The following is a 13707-nucleotide window of genomic DNA, read 5'->3' on the forward strand; positions in this document are numbered from 1 at the left end:
AGTTCCCAACTTTTTTTATTTCTTTAATAAATGATGATTTTGGGGATCAGCAAAACTTGGACGAGATTAGAGGGTGTAGTTTGGGCAAAGAATAGTTATTTCAATTTTTATAATAAATTTTATTACAGAAATTAATTATTTAAGAATTCTTAGTCATATAGAAATCAATTAACATTATTAAACTTGAATTTTCGAGTTAAAATTTGAGAAAAGTATTAAGGAAATAATTATCAAATTATACGTAATTATTATATGCGATATGCATAATGTAAATATACACACAACACAAAAGAATAATTTTTTTTTTTCCATCTCCTTACCTATAATTTTCTTAGAAGTGATAATTAAAATCAATATAAGAAAACGTAGTTATTTAGTTTTAAACAAGAAAAAAATTTCATTCACTTTATGTTTCTCAAACCCTTGCATGTTTTTCTCTTTAATTAGCAAGATGATGATTTAAAGAGAAATTTAGAAGACAACTTACCTTACTTCACTTGGTTTTTTTTTATATAAAAGCTTGTTACTTCACTTTGATTTCTTAACTAGGTTATGTTTTTAAAGATGAAAAATTACCTTTATAAAATTTTGAAAGGACAAATAAAAAGATTTTTTTTAATCTTTAGATTTTGAATGACAACTCATTTTGAATAATCACATTCTAATTTCAATAATGTCTTAACCAACCCAAACTCAAACCAATTCATACTTACTAAAATGGTATTCTAACTATTTAACCTTTACATTAACAATATCATTCTATAACTCGTATATTATTACATATACAAAATAATAAATCAATAGTATAAATAAATAAACATAAAAACTTAAATCCTAAGTATTTGCAATAGTTGAGTTCAATGAAATGTAAATATATAACGTAATTAATGCTAGAAATAACACATGCATAATACATTTTTCTTTGTTTTGAACAACTGCACTGCAAGAAAACTTTTCAAAGTGATTATATGTTACTATTAATCTTATTTTAAGTATTTTTTGTATAAGGATTATATATCCTTTAAATATTTTTATTAACTTTATTTTTTGTTGTGAATAAAAAAAATGTAATTATTAACCAATTTTTTAATACAAGAAAAGTAATATTTTTATTTATTTCACTCTCATTTCTTTGATTTATGACATTTTATATTTTTTTACACAACAATATTAGCTTTCTTTAATTTTTCTTAAAAAATATTATTTCAATAAACAGTTTTTTTTGTCATGACTTTGTACCGTTAAGAATCATATTCTCTAAATATAATAGTTAGAAGATAAAAATAAAAAAGAAAGTAGGAGAATAATTGTAATAATTAGTTATCGTAGATGATAATTTTCATCTGAAAAAATAAAATACAAAAAACACTTAAAATAGTAAAAAATATATTTTCTTCTTCTCTTTCTTTCCCAAACTAAACCTATCTTAAAAGACTTTGTCAATTGTCAAATTTATTTAGTTGATTCTTATCTAAGACTAGTTTGACATCAGCCAATTGTTTCAAGGACTCAAGAAATCGATGGTTATGCAGCTGACCGGAAGAATTTCAACTGCAGACTACAAGTGAAAAGGAAAGACTAAACAAAGGTTATAGTAAGTCTTGAAAAACAGAGAAGAACTCTCAAACAACAGAAAGCCAAGAGACATGTCAGAATCTAACGAGACCAATTCTCATGCAGACCGAATATTACAACTTCTGAGATTATTTAGCACATAAATACTAACAAGAGGAAATTCGGTGAATCTATGGTTGTGCTTCCAAAATATTTATCCAGAGACATGCCACTTGCAAACGGTGCTTATCGATGCGTGTTTAAATTACTATATCCCTGGTCATGTTCAAGAACTTGAATATCTAACTCTTACGAGCAGGAAACCAACAATCCATTAGAAATAAACAGTCACTATATTGAAACGTCAATTACGTTCAACACACAAAAGTTCTAATCTTAGGTGATTGTACTCGTTAATGCTAAAAACATCACCAAATTAAGGTGTTACTCTCTGCTTATTTGGAAATTGCATGTCTTCCCCATTTTTCCCTATGTGTTTGTACTCATCTTGAGTCATCACTCCACAATTGGTTCTCTGTTTCCCAAACATGTTGGAACTACTTTACATATGGGCATGTTTTCATTCTTACTGATAAGCTTCAAGGATGGATGAACCTCAATGTCACGCATGAATATTCTATCTTCAATGTCTAGATTGCTCACATCCACAACAACGTTTGAAGGAATGTGCTCAGATGGGCCAAGATATTTTAGACTAGGTCTGATCTTGTTCAAAATTCCTCCTGTAATAGCATGAAAGTGTCAACCATGTTAGCATTATGACAATAGAACCACAAAAATTCGTACTGATATTAAATTGGACAAAATTGGCAACTGCCCCTTGCCACCATCCAAAAATAATGACATACAGAGCACTTGGCATGAATTATGAATGTTGATGGCACAAGTAAGACAGCGGCATATTTTAACAAAACATGGAATGTAAGTCAATTGACCAAATATAACAGCAGTCTTCCCAGGGCATAACGAGCAAAAGTCATCGACTATTGAAAGCTGGAAAGGCTGAACACTGATCTTCAATATATACTGTAAAAAATAATACTTCACAAAAAGATGTAATCTAATCAATAACAAGTTAGTATAGTCACCTATTCTTCCTCCAGTTTTTCCCTTGTTTTCTAAATTGAAATATTTTTTCTTGAAATATTGACCATTCAAAGAATAAACAGTAAATGCAGGTGAAACAGTGTAATAGCAGACACACAGCCTCTGGGCTTTTACTTTTCTCAGTCCACCACAGGCAAAACAGAAGAGGATGAGAATAAAAGAAAAAAATACTAAAACATACACACACTTCTTAGGACGGCTGATTACTGTATTTTAATCACAAATGTAGGGAATTATGAATGATCTTCAACTACAATTTTCTTGAAGAAAGAAATGCCCACAAACAACAAAAACAATAAGAAATAATATATATATTCCCTGCAGCTGCCAGAGACTACACGCACTGAGTCTAGCAACAGGATAGTCCTAGACAAACATTTCATACAATATAAAAAATTATAACAAACCATCCCCAACAATGGTTATAGATGTTAGAATTATTAAGCAATGTCAAACCAGTTATGTCCATGTTGCCCCTGTTTTTACTTGGAAGCAAGCAAACACAAAGTCCTTTGAAATGCTTGACTTGGGAGGTTAATTCCTAGAGACAAGCATTTGGAATTTCTTGACAGGGACTGGATCCAAAAGGATTCCTGGTTTTCTATTTGCTTTTAAGGCAAAGTTAAAAAAAAAAAAGAGGGTACATACTTTTGAAGCTATAGAAAAATCTATCATTTAGCTTATTGCAAAATAACTTTCGAATTAGCAAATTATTTGAGAATTTCATAAGCACCAAACTTCTATAGTTCTAAAAAAAATTGAATAGTAAACATCAGTATAAATTTGGTTTATGGGAAAGGTGAATATGCATATGGTAAGAGAAGAAACAAGGATTGTGAAGAGAAGAGACAATTTAATATTAAGTCAGGAATGCCTATAACAGAAGTCGTTTATCTTTTATAGAGGTTAGTATATAGATAAAGAAAAGAAAGAAACTTGAGATTTTTACTAATTTCGAAAATGCTTATTATTAAGTACCAAGAGAAGTGTTGCATAACTGTTAGTGTACAAACTTTAGGATGCGCCTAAAACTTTCCAATTGAGATAGGGTTACATCAAGGTTTAGCCTAAGTTCTTAATTGTTTAATCTAGTCTTAAGTGTGTTTATCATGGACATACAAAAGATTATCCCTGCGTTTTGTCCAGATGATATAATCATCTAGGAATCAATTAACATTATTAAGCTTGAATTTTGGAGACAAACTTTGAAATACAAGGTTTTCAATTAAGTAAGAATTAAACAAAGTATATAATTTGCAATTTCTAGTAAGGGATGAGGAATATGACTAAACATGTGAAAAAATTATGAAAAAATTGAGAACGATACACACAGGAAACAGGTGGAATGACTAAAATGAAGACATCAAGGGTTATTTGTAATCATAAAGTACTTAACAAACTCAACAGTACGTCTTATCATATAACTAACCATTCAAGTGTGCCACATTGTAGCAATTGATAGGTTTTAAAGGACGATGTGAGAGCAAGGTGAGAGTAACAAAAGTGAGAATATTAAGATGGATCTGTGACCAGAATACAATATGATTTATACAAAAACAGGTTGGTGTTGCACGAAGTGAGGAAACTATGACAAAAAAATCAGTTAAAGTGGTTTGGACATTTACAAAAAAAGGCCAAAAGCGGCAACAATCATTAGAGTAGTAGATTAAACGATTTTAGGCAGATAAAAAGGAGGAGAGGGAGACAAAACAGACATTGGAGAAAGATGTCCAGGGAGGGTTAAGCTAAATAATATTCCAGAAGGTTTGGATTTTAATCGTGATAAATTTGTTGTTGTATCAATATCAATTCACATTCACATTCACACTCAGTTTAATGTTTGGCAATATTTTCTACCTTATTTCTATTTTTTATTCAGGAAAGGCAAAATAGTTTAATTTAAATACAGAGACAGTGAAAAGGATACGCTATCATCCAATCATCCGTCACCACGAATACTAAGATTGGGGTTTTTGCAATAACTACTTTAAAAGTCACACATAAAATAACTTCTAATCAGTTCATATTGTAAAAAGTTTTGTAATGAGATGAAAATTAAACTAAAAAATAAACAGTTCAGTGAAACCACAGTCTTCTGGAAAGAAATCTCCAAATAAGGCATAAAAAAGGATTATTAGTATTGAGTACTGATTATTTCACCTTAGAGAGCTCCAAATAAGGGCCATTTCTTTATGCATTGCATATTTCATCACTCATGAACCAAAAAGCCATCTAATGAATGCCTAAAGTACAAGTTCTAGAGCAATAAAATAAAAAAGTGTTACCTTTCTGAATACCAGGACAAACATCTTCCCCTTTGAAAATAACAGGCACATCCACCTTCAACTTCATTCCGTCCTCAGCCCAAACAAACACCAAATTCAGAATCTGCCCACTCTCTTTGTCCCTATGAATCTACATAACCAAAAACCGCAACTCAAAACTCAAACCCAACCAAATATAAATATTATAAGAGAAAATCAGAAAGAAGAAAACCTTGATAGGCAACACGGTTCCGGATTCGACCAAATGAGAGGACCCGGATCCGGCACGGATCTGGAGCGGGAAGCGCGTGGAGCAGAAGGAAGGAGCGTCGACGGAGTCGAGAATGGCCTTAATCTGCTTCTTCTCGACGGTAAGCAAGTGCTTCTTCGATTCCGATCGACCGTCTGGGTTTTTCTCTAGAAGACTCTGGAAGAAAAGGACGGCGGGTATTCGACCTTGCATTCGGTCTCTCGCTGAGACTTTGCTGCCAGTGCACTCCCTTGGGATGGCTTGAATCGTATGGTAATGGTTGCGCCGGAAAACAGACGAGGAACAACGGCTCGCAGCCACCGTTTGGAGGTGGCCGGCGGCGGAGCGCCACCATTGCGCCATGATTGATTTGTGTGTCCCTCCCTCTCTGCGACTCGTAATGGGGTTTAGTTTACAGGGTTTTGGGTTTATTTGGGCCTTTTTACGATAAATGGGGATTTTTTTAAAGTAAACCTTTTTAAAAAAAATTATATAAATAAATTTATTACCACTTTAATTTGGATTTATTATTTATATTGAGAATTAATAGGGATGAATCCTTAGTGTGAAACAACCTCATTCTCTTTTTTCAATTTTTTTAAATAAAAAAAATGGGGGAAGGAAATTTTGGTGGGACTGTATACCATAAAAATTTTACTTCCTTCTAAACTGAATTCTCATTGTATAAGTGGTATAGTTTGAAAATTAAAGTAGTGATAAGTTTATTTATATAATTTTTTAAATTTGTATATTTTGAGAGATAAAATTCTAAATGGGGAGGTATATTTTATTGATCTAAATATTTTTTTTTAAATCAATTATTTATCATATTTATTTTTCAATATGGGTAAAAGAATTATGATTGACACTAATTTTGGTTTCTTAATTGTGAAAATGCGTGCATTAATATAGTAAATGAAAGTGAAACATACTTATGCTTTAAAATCTTTTGGATGAAGCTCCAAGTGAAACGTATAATAAAAAATACTAAAAAATTATTCGTCATGAAAACTTTCAGCCATTTTAAACCTGACATATAGTAACACACATTTGACGTTGCAGATATGACAAAGTGAAATTGTGTTTGGTAACGTAACAAATTCAAAATAAATTAGTAACGTGAATGAACACTGATGCGCGAGCTTTAAATTAGGGTAAAAAAATATATTACACTGGTTATTTGTAACAACCTATATTTTTTTTACTCAGAACATATTACATCTGTTAAACCATCTAACCGGTGTAATATATGACTCATATTCATTATCTTTTAGAATTTTTTTTTTCATGAAAAGTGGGTGGCCATAAACGTCACATAAGTAACAACTACTTACAGACACACGAGTAACCAGTTTTGCGTGTGCTGGTACATGTGGAGAAACTTGTGGCTGGGTAACCAGTTCTGCTACGGTGGGTATCCATTTCTACCATGGGTGTAATATATGACCCATATTACATCAGTTAAATCATCCAACTGGTGTAATATATGACCCATATTAAAAAAAATGATTTTTTTTCATGAAGAGTGGGTGACCATAAACGTCACATAAGTATCCACTTATAGACACACGAGTAACTAGTTTTGCGTGTGTCAGTACATGTGGAGGAACTTGTGGCTGGGTAACCAGTTCTGATAGGGTGAGTATCCAGTTTTGTCATGGGTGTAATATATGACACATATTACACCGGTTAAACCATCCAACCGGTGTAATATATGGCCCATATTAAAAAAAATGATTTTTTTTCATGAAGAGTGGGTGACCATAAACGTCACAGAAGTAACCATTTACAAACATACGGGTAATCAGCTTTGCGTGTGCCAGTACATGTGGAGGAACATGTGGTTGGGTAACCAGTTCTGGTAGGGTGGGTGTAATATATGACCTATATTACACCGGTTAAGCCATCTAACTAGTGTAATATATGACCCATATTACACCGGTTAAGCCATCTAACCGGTGTAATATATGACCCATATTACACCGGTTAATATGGGTCATATATTAATCGAATGTAATACCCAATGTTATTTTCTATGGTTGTCTGTCGTTCTCATATTTATTGTCAACCAAATGGTTTCGGAAGGACTTCTCCATATGTTTTTTTGTTTCTTTCCATTTAGGCTTAGCTGTTCTTTCTCTGCATTATGATATTATGCATAACATTTAAGATTTTACTAATTGCTAATCTTTTAATCCTTCACTCTAGAAGTATGAATTTTTTGTGGACCGAGGTTTTGCAATAATATTTCATACGGAACTGGATCCTATATGGACTTTTGCTTATCAAAGAGGAAATATATTCAAAGTAGTTTACCATATGGACCTGCACTCTCCGTTGATCATTAACAGTTGTGATGAACTGTGTAAATTATACGTCTTGGAAGGATATCATCACATCCTCTTTCGTTACGTGAAGGGGAGAACTGTTTTGATATAACAATATTTAAGCATAGGTTCTATGAAAATATTGTCATAGAGTTCTTTATGGAACTTGAAGGTCGAAACCCACTAACGTATCATCCTCTTGTGCATTTTACAATAACATTGTCTGCTTACCCGTGCACAACAAGTCATCTGGTATTTCTTTTATAAAAGACTTTTACTTTACTTATATTTAATGAAAATGTAATTTTTTTTGCCACAAATGCAAATATTTAACTTTTTTATTGTTGTGTAGAATTTGCATATTCCTTTCGCAGTTTATATGCGAAGAGGTAGATTCAAAAATGTAATCTTGCATGGTTCAAACGAACAAGTGAAATGCAAAGTTCTTATCTGAAATGTTCCTAAAATGTCTGTCAAATTGGGAAGTGGATGAAAAAAATTCTGCAGGGAACATTCACTTGAGGATGAAGATCAACTTATTTTTTAGGCCGATGATCACCATCCATGGCCACACACGTGGGTCATCATTATGAAAATGATTTGATTTAATGTTTATTGTAATATGTTTGAGAGTCAAGACTGTTTTTAGAACCCTCGTCAAAAAAGACATTTTTTTTTTAATTTTAGTTGGACTTTATGTGGGCAATCATGTAAGTTGCTCAAACATGATTAATATTTATATCTATTATGTTTTTGTTTTCTAACAAATGTTTTTTTTTTGTGAAATTAATTATTCTGTAGGAAAACCCAAAAGCATGGAAAGTTTTTTTAATCTTACAGTTGTTTTAGTTTTTTTTCTTATTATGAATTTTGATACATGTTGCATTATCTGACTACAACTTAATGTGTGACATATTTATATTTATATGTGCTCAACACTTATAGTGGTTAGTATATCAAACTTCAATACTGCTCATATATATTTATTCTTAACACTGAAATATTGTTCATTTTGTGCTTATTACCACTCATATTCTTTAATTTGTGCTGTTATCATTACGATAAAAATTTTCCTATGCACTATCTTTTTGTATTTTTTACCACATTATTATTTAAGATAAGGTTTACAATAAACATTTGGAATTTAACGAAGGTTAAAAAATCTCCATTTGAGGTTTTAGAATAAACCTTTGTAACTTAACGAAGGTTACAAAATCCTCCGTTAATTAAATTAATTCCCTAGAATTATATTAACCTTCACTAAATAACCTTCGTTAAAACCCATTTTTCTTGTAGTGGTTGGTATAATTTGATATGCTCAACACAAAATGCCTGTTTCAGATTAGAAACACACATAACATTTTATTTTTATTTTCTAACATTTATTATAAACATATTTAGTTTTTCTGTTTTAAGTTATAGAGTTTTGTTTGTTTTTTTGGCCGAATTTTCTTTTTCTATTTCAACTAGGTTTTTGTCTTTTTCTTATATATACATAATGTATTTTACTCTTTAATACACAAGTGAATAAGAGTTTCTTTTGTATTTTTTTTTCTCTATTTTTCTCTCTTTTACGCTTGAGTCATAGTCTTTTTTTTCATTTGCAATTAGGGTTCATCAAAACCTCAATTTCTCCATTATGATTAGGTGCAATGCTCCATTGAAGCACCACATTTGGATTCATCAGAACCTCCCATTTCTTCATTGCGACTACGTACGCTCCATTGAAACACCACATCAGGCAAAAAATAATAATATTTATATTTTCTTATCCCACTTGGAACATCATTCAATGATTTGGTATTTTGTTATTTCGTGTGTGTGCAGGTAAGAAAACAATGTCTTTGTTATATTGTATCCAGAGAACAATATAAGCTACTAAGACTAAAAGAATTATTCATAATTTTATTTTGTATATTGAAAAAGTATAAACTTATTTATATACAAATTGTATTAGGTGAGTATGTTTGTTGTAGAATTTATTATTATTAAAATATTTCAATTTAAGTTTGTACAAACTTATTTATATACAAAAATCATGGCTAGAAACTTAATAATCGTATTTATGAACTTCATCTACACCCTATTAAGAATTTTAAATAAATGCACCAATCATGTCATAAAAAATAATATGCCAAAAATTTTCATGATTAAGAAAACAACTCTTATAAAAAAAGGGATTCAAATTCTTTGGCTGACCCTAACATGAATTTATATTAAAAAAATTGAGGGAAACAGAAACATAAGATTTTAACATAAAAGCCGATTTTTTTACACAATAAGATACTTCATGCATCTTTATTGAAAAAAAAAGTCCAAATTATACCCTGTATAAATTACAATTATTTATTACTATATTAATAATACTTCATAAATAATAAATAATTATACCGTCTTTCTCGTTAGCAATACACGCCTTAAAAACCTAGACCTTTATATATGTATATGAGTTTCTCCTATGATTTACATAAAATATTCTTTTAATGTAATGCTCACACACTTTTTCCTTATTTTTCTTCTTTGTGTGCGATGTTAAGCTATCTTTCACATTTTCTCACATACCTCTTATATTTCTTCTATGAAATAGGTTAATAACATTAATATGAACAAACATTTTTTAACATTGATATTTAAAAAATTAAAACATAAATTGTTTGTTATTGTTTTGTTAATTGATTACTCACTTGGTTATTAAAAACGTTTTGTTGACTATAAATTATTTTGTGTATTATAGGTTTTGGATTAGTACCAAAACGAATAATTTATTAAAAGTGCGAGCCTTTTAGGTCAGCTAATTTAAGAATCAACATAAAATATATATTTTTATGTCGATTATTGATTTAAACGACTTAAAAAGTCTAACCTATTTGATTTTTTCATTTATTATGTTAGATAGAGAATTAATTGACATAAAAAATGACTTTTTTATATCGATTTCTACTTCAACGGAAGTAAAAAAAAATTATATATTTATTGATGATTTAGATTGATGTAAAATAATTTTTTTACGTCACATGAAGTAAGATGAATTTCCTTTACATCGGTTTCAAAATGACATAATTTTTTCGCTCAAATAACTAATGTAAAAAAGACTCTTTATTATCATTAAAAGATTAAGTATATTTAAGTTTATTATGATTAAAAAATTAAGTATATTTAATTTATGTTTGGATTAATTTCTTTATAATTTTTAGGAGAGAAAAAATAATATATATAAACACACACCCCATTAAGGATTAATATCTTCAATTTTTCGAATTATTATTTTTTAATTCAAACCTATTCTGAAAGCATTCTAAATTATTTATTGATAGTTTTGTATATGTTTTCTTTCATAAAGAAATTGTTTATTGGTAAGAGCGAGAAATAGTTAGTTAACTTTATTATCATTAAAAAATTAATTATATTTAAGCTATATTTGGATTAATCTCTTTATAATTTTTTCAGGAGAAAAAATAGACATTTTTTATAAATTAAAATTAACTTATACACATATTAAATTAAAAAAATAGAAAAATCATATAAAATATTTGCTTACAAATTATGTAGATTACTTAATTTCGATCTATATATGGGTTCCACTTATTATGAATGTAAAACAGCGAATTCACATGTCAAATTTGGATCCTTTTTAATTTTACTCCTTTGCCCTCTAATATTGTTATGCATAGGATCCAAAAGAAAAAATGAATAATAGATTATTTGAAAAATTGGTTAAGAGGTTTGTAGAGTGATGAATTATTAAAAGAAATTTTTTTTGAATGAATTAGCATAAGTTTAAATCGATTAAACGACAACTTCAATGCCTAAAATAGCATATAGTTGAACGGTTTCACTGACAATGCGATTGAATTTTTACTAGTTTATTAATTTTCTTTTACTTTATTTCTTTCCACGTAATATTAATGTTGTAGGTTTAATAAATCCTTTCCTTTCTAATCTGCATAAAATTAATTAATAATTAATAATTAATAGTGAGAGTTCTGAAAATAACAACTTACCAAAGTATATATTATTATTATTATTATTATATATAAAGAACGAAATGAGGAAGAAGGGTTGCTTGTGGCAGTAGCGCTGAAAATTGAAGAAACTACAATCATCTCTTCGTCTCTCATCTTCTTCACATTATTCCTCCTTTTCATCCTCAACCAGCGTCAAATTTCTCTTCTCCGTAAGTTTTATTCTCCTTTCTCCTTCCTCTTTATCATTCATCATCAACATTTTTAAATCCCAAATCTCTTCCTATTTTATTTTCATCACCTCATTCATTATTTTAATCATCCACATGAAATACCAATCAATCGTCAATTTCATCATCGTTTATCCTGCTCTTCATCAATTTAATTGCCTGCACGCTATTACTGTAATAACCTAATCCTGTTACAGGCTACGTAACTATTTCTATAACCCTTGCTTCTATTCGTTTGAGAAATCAATTGTGAAGAAACGAATGATCATTAATAATTTCTATTTTAAGGCATAATTAATAACAATCACACCAATTATTGTTGTTATTACCATTATCAAATGAATGATCGTTGATCATGAATTGACCTGGTTTATTCAGGCGACAGTGAAGGGAGAGGAAGGGAGGTTAGGGAAGATGTCGTCGATGAATTCGCCGTGCGCTGCGTGCAAGCTTCTGCGGCGGAAGTGCACGCAGGAGTGCGTGTTCGCGCCGTACTTTCCGCCGGACAACCCGCAACGGTTCGAGTGCGTGCACCGCGTGTTCGGCGCCAGCAACGTGTCGAAACTGCTGAACGAGCTCAGCGTGGCGCAGCGCGACGACGCCGTTAAGTCGCTGGCGTATGAGGCGGAGGCGCGATTGCGTGACCCCGTGTATGGCTGCGTGGGATTAATTTCGCTACTACAGCAACGGCTCCGTCAAATCCAAATGGAGCTTCACATAGCGAAGAAGGAATTCTCCACTTATGTTAGTCCTCAGACCATGCAGATTCTCTTGGCCAATCCTGGGATGGTGCCGCCTGCTGAGATTGTCGGGCCTCCTCCGCATCAACCTATGTTCAATCATGGAGGCAACAACATGGTGCCGCAGCAGATTTTGGTTGGCCATGGCGGTGGCCAGACGGTGGTTCGCGACCCTCAGCAGCAGGATTTTCAAGAAGCGCAGCAGATAATTCTTGCAACTAGGGAGCAGCAACAGATGTTTAGAAACTATGAGCACCAAGTTTATGGTGGTTTTGAACCTGGAAATGGTGGATTTGGGAACCAAGCAGAATTGTTGTCTCCTTCTTTGGCTCATGGAAATTTTGGTAATGTTGGAGCTTACCAAATGCAGCAGCAAGGAGAACAACATCCCATTGAGGCACAGTTGCTCCTCTCGCCACAACAGGGACAGCCCCATCAGCAACAACAGTGCGAAAGTGAGGATGGAAGGAATGTGCTTGATTTCTCAATCAAGTAGCTATGTTCTCCATTTCTCACTTCTTAATTCATCGTTGTTCAAACAAAGTACTTGGTTTTCTCCTTAGATTTTGGGTTTATATCTCCCACGTAAGAATGAACACAAATTTAAATGTGTTAGTATGGGTTTTCATTTAACAAATTTCTTTCTCTCCATCTCTCTTTTTTAAGTTTGGTAAAATAATTAACTTCATCAAAATCCTTAGATTTCTCTTGTACTATGGCAACTCTCATATCTAAACCCTTTTCAATATTTGTCTCTTTCTATCTTAGTACATTATTACATTATTAATCATGTTAATCACATCGTTTTATAATCTTCTTGTCTCTTTCCAAGTTTTAATCTTTTTCTTTAATATTTTCACGTTTTCTTTGGCTTCCCTTTCCTTCCACGCCAAGAAAAATGCTACCAAAGCTAGTGTTTTTAATATTGTTTTTTTTAATCGGTAAACAGATTGTTTGTTAATAAGTAAAAGTTATTAGAAATTGTGGAATATGAAATAAGATCTTATAAAACATAACATAAGCAATAATAAGTTAAAATACATTTAGAACACACTGGTATTGCATGTTCTTTGAGAGGCGAATTAAGTGATAGATCTTTTACTATTTCCAACAATATTCGTGTATTTAATTTGCCCTGGATTTTAGTTTTAATGATCTTGATAGATGTTTCTACTTAATGAAGTTTGATATAGGTAAATGCTTACAAGAACTTCTTTGAGAAAAGGAAAGATTGAAGCTTTTTTCATAAGTT

General features: G+C 31.1%; 2 protein-coding genes across 2 annotated transcripts; one reads left to right on the plus strand and one right to left on the minus strand.

Moving 5' to 3' along the window:
- Window positions 1-1888: 1888 nt before the first annotated feature.
- LOC137808322 (Ribosomal protein L25/Gln-tRNA synthetase, anti-codon-binding domain-containing protein) lies at window positions 1889-5640 on the minus strand. Its single transcript, XM_068609376.1, has 3 exons — window positions 5179-5640; window positions 4968-5097; window positions 1889-2297 (listed from the first exon to the last, which is right to left on the minus strand). The coding sequence occupies exons 1-3, from the start codon at window positions 5557-5559 to the stop codon at window positions 2071-2073; spliced, it is 738 nt and encodes a 245-aa protein (XP_068465477.1). The 5' UTR covers window positions 5560-5640; the 3' UTR covers window positions 1889-2070.
- Window positions 5641-11581: 5941 nt separating this feature from the next.
- Window positions 11582-13171, plus strand: LOC137808323 (protein LATERAL ORGAN BOUNDARIES). The gene is made up of 2 exons (XM_068609378.2): window positions 11582-11697; window positions 12094-13171. The coding sequence occupies exon 2, from the start codon at window positions 12130-12132 to the stop codon at window positions 12949-12951; it is 822 nt and encodes a 273-aa protein (XP_068465479.1). The 5' UTR covers window positions 11582-11697; window positions 12094-12129; the 3' UTR covers window positions 12952-13171.
- The last annotated feature ends 536 nt before the right edge of the window (window positions 13172-13707 follow it).

Source organism: Phaseolus vulgaris, chromosome 3, assembly GCF_051622355.1.
Source record: "Phaseolus vulgaris cultivar YP4 chromosome 3, ASM5162235v1, whole genome shotgun sequence".
Classification (NCBI taxonomy): domain Eukaryota; kingdom Viridiplantae; phylum Streptophyta; class Magnoliopsida; order Fabales; family Fabaceae; genus Phaseolus; species Phaseolus vulgaris.